General features: G+C 39.9%; 1 protein-coding gene across 1 annotated transcript; it reads right to left on the bottom strand.

Moving 5' to 3' along the window:
* Window positions 1-3543: 3543 nt before the first annotated feature.
* On the bottom strand, window positions 3544-4409 carry LOC121943588 (zona pellucida sperm-binding protein 3-like). The gene is made up of 2 exons (XM_042487149.1): window positions 3839-4409; window positions 3544-3762 (listed from the first exon to the last, which is right to left on the bottom strand). The coding sequence occupies exons 1-2, from the start codon at window positions 4319-4321 to the stop codon at window positions 3646-3648; spliced, it is 600 nt and encodes a 199-aa protein (XP_042343083.1). The 5' UTR covers window positions 4322-4409; the 3' UTR covers window positions 3544-3645.
* Between the last annotated feature and the right edge of the window lie 1362 nt (window positions 4410-5771).

Raw genomic sequence — 5771 nt, 5'->3', positions numbered from 1 at the left:
AAATTCTAGCCTAGAAAATGTGGCCTGTTATTTGAACATTATAAAGACTTGATTAATTATCATTGAGAAATAATTAAGATTTTGTACTTTTAGTATACATAAAGTGCCAGAGTGCATAAAACATCATAAAATTAGAGCTTTTTTGATCAAAAAAGTGCCAGTGGAGGATCCCCCACATCCCCCAACAGAGGTCCTAGCTGAGCCTCTAATGTCCTAAAATCCTAGAAACTTCCTAAAATCCCAGGAACGTGCCAAAATTCTAGAAATATTCAAAAAATCCTTGAAATGTCCTAAAATCCTATAAACATGTATGTGGCTGCTGTGACTGGCCCCTGTCATTTAGCAAAAGTGGCCCCCAAGCAAAGCAAGTTGAGGATTGATCTAGAGACAATAACCGCTCAAAGTGTGAATTATTTCGGGCTGTTTGGTGTTAGTGGAGCAGGCGGAGCCCCCACCTCGGGCCCCGATGCCCATGTGCAGCTCAGTACACCCACATTCTGTTTGTGCGTCTGTGGTGATACGATGCAAAACATAACCATGTTCATAGTTTATATCTGTCAAACCTTTCTGTAAAATGTGCAGACGCCTGAAACATCAGAGAAGGTCCTGAGCTGCATGTGCTGCTGTGAACAAGCCTCTCCAGCAGTGAGGAGGAGGAGGAGGAGGAGGAGGAGGAGGAGGAGGAGGAGACCCATGGGTGAGATGAAAGAGACAGTATGCAAACACACACTTAACAGATGTTATACACACACTGATACGCATGTTTATATGATCATGAAATCAAAATCTAAATGGAATATGGAAAACTAAAGCATACGGCGGACCACAATGGATGAGCGATGTAGCTGTGAGGTCACTGGAAGAAACTGATGACTTCTTGATGAGAAGAGTCAGATGACAGCAGCGTTTGCCAATATTATGATTGAGGCTGAAGGGGTACTCGGAGCAACACTAGCATGAAACAAAACAGCTGCTGGAGGATTCTCAGAGTGGACTTTCCAGGAGAAAACTCATACATTAAACAAACGGAGTCAAATTATGTTGTCGTGACAAGTTTTGTCAACAACACAGACTTGACACAGCATGAATGAGATTTTCCAGAAATCATGATACGGTTTGATAAGGCCTGAACTCCCTCTACAATAAATCATAAGCATGCAGAGAGCAGGGGATGTTCCAGGAAAAACTGAGGGGGATAAATACAGGATAAATTACAAGCACAGCCCGGCCTGCATGTAACAAAAAGCACTTTGTTATTATTCATTCCTGCAGGATCTTAGTGTTTGCTGTCCTCTGCAGGGAAAAAGGATTTCCACTCCAATCTGAAGCCAGAACTGTCTGTCTGTGGGATAATCTACTGTAGATAGTCATCATGTCTGGACAAGAGAAAAGAAAAGAGGTCACTGCTTCACTCTTTGATACCTGAGCAAATTGGCTATTATTTCTTTAAAAAAAAAAAAAAAGGGACAAGAAAGATATGGCGCAAAAATAGCAAGACGTCAATAAAAAACTTACAAGAAAATTACCCAGAAAATAAGCAAAAAAAGGTACATAAAAAATAATAAATTCAAAAAAGTGCTAACAAGTGTATTTATTTATTTTAACAATTTTCTATTATATAGTTATATCTATAACTATGAGTATTTTTTCTGGACATTTCCCCTATTTTTGAATAATTGTTACCTGCATGAGTCCCTTTTTAAATTAATAATGATTGTTTTCAAAAGTGCATGTTTACTTCATTTTCAGGTTTTGGCAACAGAAGTATTTGGTTAGATTTAGACTACAGATCATGGTTTGGCTTAAAATAAGCAACATTGTTGCAAATATAATGTAATATGCCACTTGACATAGGTCATAATGTGTCAAATGTCAAATGAAACATAGTTAAAATAACTTAACATTTACTTTTGACTTATAACAAACATCATATTTGTGATCCATGTATGAACCAAGCCTTGCAGGACTTTATAACTGCGGTTACTCGTGGTTCAGTTTGTTGGAAAAGTAATGCAGAACCTGGCCAGCAGCTGTTTTCAGAGGTCAGAGGTCAACATTAGCATTCGTGTTAGCACACTTCCACTATTTTCAACACTGAGTGGTTAAACGGAAGATCATTGCAGTCAGTTTCAAGAACGGCTTCTGAGAAAACCAGTTTTTAAAACCACATTTCTTACGCAAATGTTTCACCAACAATCTTTCTGAAGAGCAAAGAGAAACTATGTTTGCTTTCAGTTTTATCTGTGTGACAAAATTTGGATTTTTGAAGTTAGGGTTAGCGGCCACATATGAGGGATTTCTGGGAGGTGATCGTCCACAATTTCACAAAAACGTGTATTCAAAACTCCCTGATGATCCGCTCAACTTTCTCAGAGTTATGTGGTGCAATAACAGCTCTTGTAGCTCCTGCTGCATCATGAGGGAGCCAGTTCCTACTGACAAGCACGTAGACACAGCATCATGTGACCTGGAAAAGCCAAAAAAAGTGTTTCCAATGCAGTTTGCGAAACATGGCTTTTTTTTATAGCCTGAAAAACCACCTCATACGAGCGTAAAAACTTTGGCATCTTGAGTTTTTTTTCGACTTTGACGTGTTATTAGTATTGGGCATATTTTATATTTGCAATTTCAATTTTTCGCAGTTTGAGGGTTAATGGAAACCTGCATAGTGTAGCTGTATTCGTCTTCGGTTTCGGTACAGATCAACCTTTACAGGCTGAAGAATGCTTTAAAATCAAGTAAGTAAGTAAAGCTTTATTTGATAAGCACTTTTTTAAACATACAGTTACAAAGTGCTTCACAAAACACATAAATACACATTCAACAATATATCAGTGCATGAACGAATTGAGTTTCAGGGAATTACAATGTGAAACACAGTATAATGAGGGACAGACAAGACCAAAACAAACAAAATATCACACATGGAGTCACTATAAGAAGGCTAAAGGTGAGTTTTTAGTAGACGTTTACAGACTGAGGACTCAGCAAACCTAATGGGGCAGGGAAGATTATTCCAGAGGGTAGGGGCTAAAACAACGAATTAACGATGACCTTTTGTTTTAAAGTAGGAGCGGGGGCCAGTTAAGAGACGAAGATTTGCAGATCGGAGTGGTGGAGAGGTAGCTTAAGGAACAAGAAGATCAGAAATGAAACTGGGGGCGAGGTTGTGCAGGGCTTTGAACGTTAACAAGATTTTGTTGTATATTCTGAATTTTACTTGAAGCCAACGGAGGGATGCAAGAATAGGTGTTATGTGGGTACGATGGCTCGTCCTCGTCAGTAGTGTTTTGAACCAGTTGAACATGATTCAGAGCAGTTTGACTAAGGCATGTGTAAAGAGAATTACAATAGTCTAAGCGGGAGAAAACAAAAAGTAAAGCTGGATGTTCACTGTACTTGTGCATGTGGAGGTAAATAGCAACAGAGCCAAGCCGTCTTACGTATGACAGTCATCGAGTGCCTGATTCAGGTGTCAAAGCATTTTCTGGGACAGTCCAGTCTTGTGTTTCTTTTGGGGTTTTGCAGAGTAAAACAAGCATGTTGAAACATTAAGACTTTTATTGCGATTTCTTTTTCATTAAACATAAATCTGGTTTCTTCACATCAAACTCCAGTCAGTCTTTGCGGGCTGATCCTTTCACTTCACCTCGGGTAGTGGCACTCCACTCCGATGACAGCACTCTGGCTCCTGATGATTCTGCCAGACACTTTGGGGTTGTAGATCAGCATGAAGGCATAAATGAAGGCGTTCTCTGTCATCTAAGGAAAAGAGAACATCCGATTGACATCACGTGACTGATAATATCAATGTATCATGAATAAAAAAATCTCTTACCGCTAGTGTGCTGCCACAGCCGTGCAGCTCACATTCAAAGACCAGCACATGGGACAAGTTGTCAACCTCAGTGGCTGGACGGCCACCGAGTGTGATTTCCTCAGGTTTTACCAACCTGCCCAGGCCCAGCAGGTCCTGGCTCACCTCCACCTGGATCCTGCTCTCTCCACACCTCACAGCAACACGGCTGTCTGTCGCCGGCTGCCGCAGTTTAAACTCAAAAGGGGGCTTTTTCACTGAATCCACCGGATCTTCTGGAAACTTCCAGGAGAGCGGTTCGACCGCTTGGTGGATCTGGTCCTCCTGGAGCCTGCCAGCTTGTTGAGCAGACTTCCTGGAGTACTCTCTCTCAGGTTCTGCTGCCGACTCGACTTCCACATCGACTGCCCAGAGGGTCGGCTCTGTCAGACTGAGAAAGCGAGCGTCACTAAGCTTGACGCAGGCGAGAACAAAGCTGAGCACAATAAGCTGCCTGGACCTCATAGCTGCAAACACAGAAAGTTCTCTGCAGCTTTCTGAAGCTCAAAGACTGAAGCAGACAAAGGAAGTGAGTCCTCCCTCTGACTGATCAGCTCATTAGCTCTTTGCACATGTGTGAATCTCACAGCTGCACATCCCTCACTAATTACTCTGCCTGTGAAATGTATGAAGCTGTATGAAGAATTCAGTATTAATCCACAGGTGCTCCACACATTGCAGAGTGTTTTATTTGTGTCGAAAGGTGCTTTGAAATGTGCGTATCTGAAGGGGAAAGTGAGTGTGTATGTGTATTTAGTGGACATGAATCCATGCAAATTCTATGGTGGCCCTGACAGTCAAAACACAGCAACATTTCACAATTTAGAAAATTTTAGAAAGCATTTCACAAAACATGTCATTTTTTATAAACAATATTTTAGGAAATAATATTTTGCAAACTACATTTCAGAAAACACAATTTACACATTAGCTCTTTTCACAAAATACATAATTTCAGAAAAACACATTTGAGAAAAACACAACACTTCATGAAATGCAACATTTAAATAAAAAAACAAACCACACTCACAACTTATCAAAAAACACATCATTTAAAAAAAATGCTACATTTCACGCAGAAAAATCAATAAAATTTCATGTACCTAAACATTTCACAAAAATCTTTTTTACAAAACAAAACATTATCATATAAACCCAATTCACAAAATGTGAAATTTTATATAATTAAACATTTCACAAACAACAAAAACCCAGAAACAATTACAAAAGAGAGACACAACAGCATTTGTTTAGACTCACACTGAAATACGTCGGTGTGTAGTGGACAATAACTCTGTGACGCTGATTTGATGCAACAATCAGAAGAGTCTTGGGTCCAGACTCTGTCTGTTGTGCCATTTAGGCGATCAAAATCACATCGCTTAATGTTGGGGGAATGCTAATGGGAATGTTAATGCACTTATTTTGGCTTTTTGCAGCTTATTAGCAGCACATTCCTGCTGTGTGTATTAGAATTGACATTGTTTCTGGACAGAAATAAAGAGTTTAGAGAGGAGGAAACATGGGAAAGAATGATACAATCACAGCTAAACTTAAGTTAGATAACCAACATTAAACCTCATCATGATGATGTACATTGATGCATATTGCTTGTAATGAAATGTATCATTTTATTATGTCAGTGTGGATCTTGAACGTCCCCCTACATTTTGTTCATACTGTACTGAGCAGGAGGCAGGCTGCTCTCTTGGTTTCATCATTTATCTTTGCAAATGGCTCGTTGTAGGACGCCTGAAGTAGCACCTCATCTCAAGGTCGAAAGGGTGAGCGGTTACTATAGCAACGGTACCTAAGTAATGAGAACTGCCTGTCAGTCACATTTTATGGGATGCTGATTTACTGGAGGATGGAACAAATTATATGAAGGTGGAAAGAGTCAAAACGCTTACAAAAC

This window comes from Plectropomus leopardus, chromosome 5 (genome assembly GCF_008729295.1).
Source record: "Plectropomus leopardus isolate mb chromosome 5, YSFRI_Pleo_2.0, whole genome shotgun sequence".
Lineage (NCBI taxonomy): Eukaryota > Metazoa > Chordata > Actinopteri > Perciformes > Serranidae > Plectropomus > Plectropomus leopardus.
Note: the sequence above shows the minus strand (reverse complement) of the source record. Positions and strands in the feature narration are given on the sequence as shown.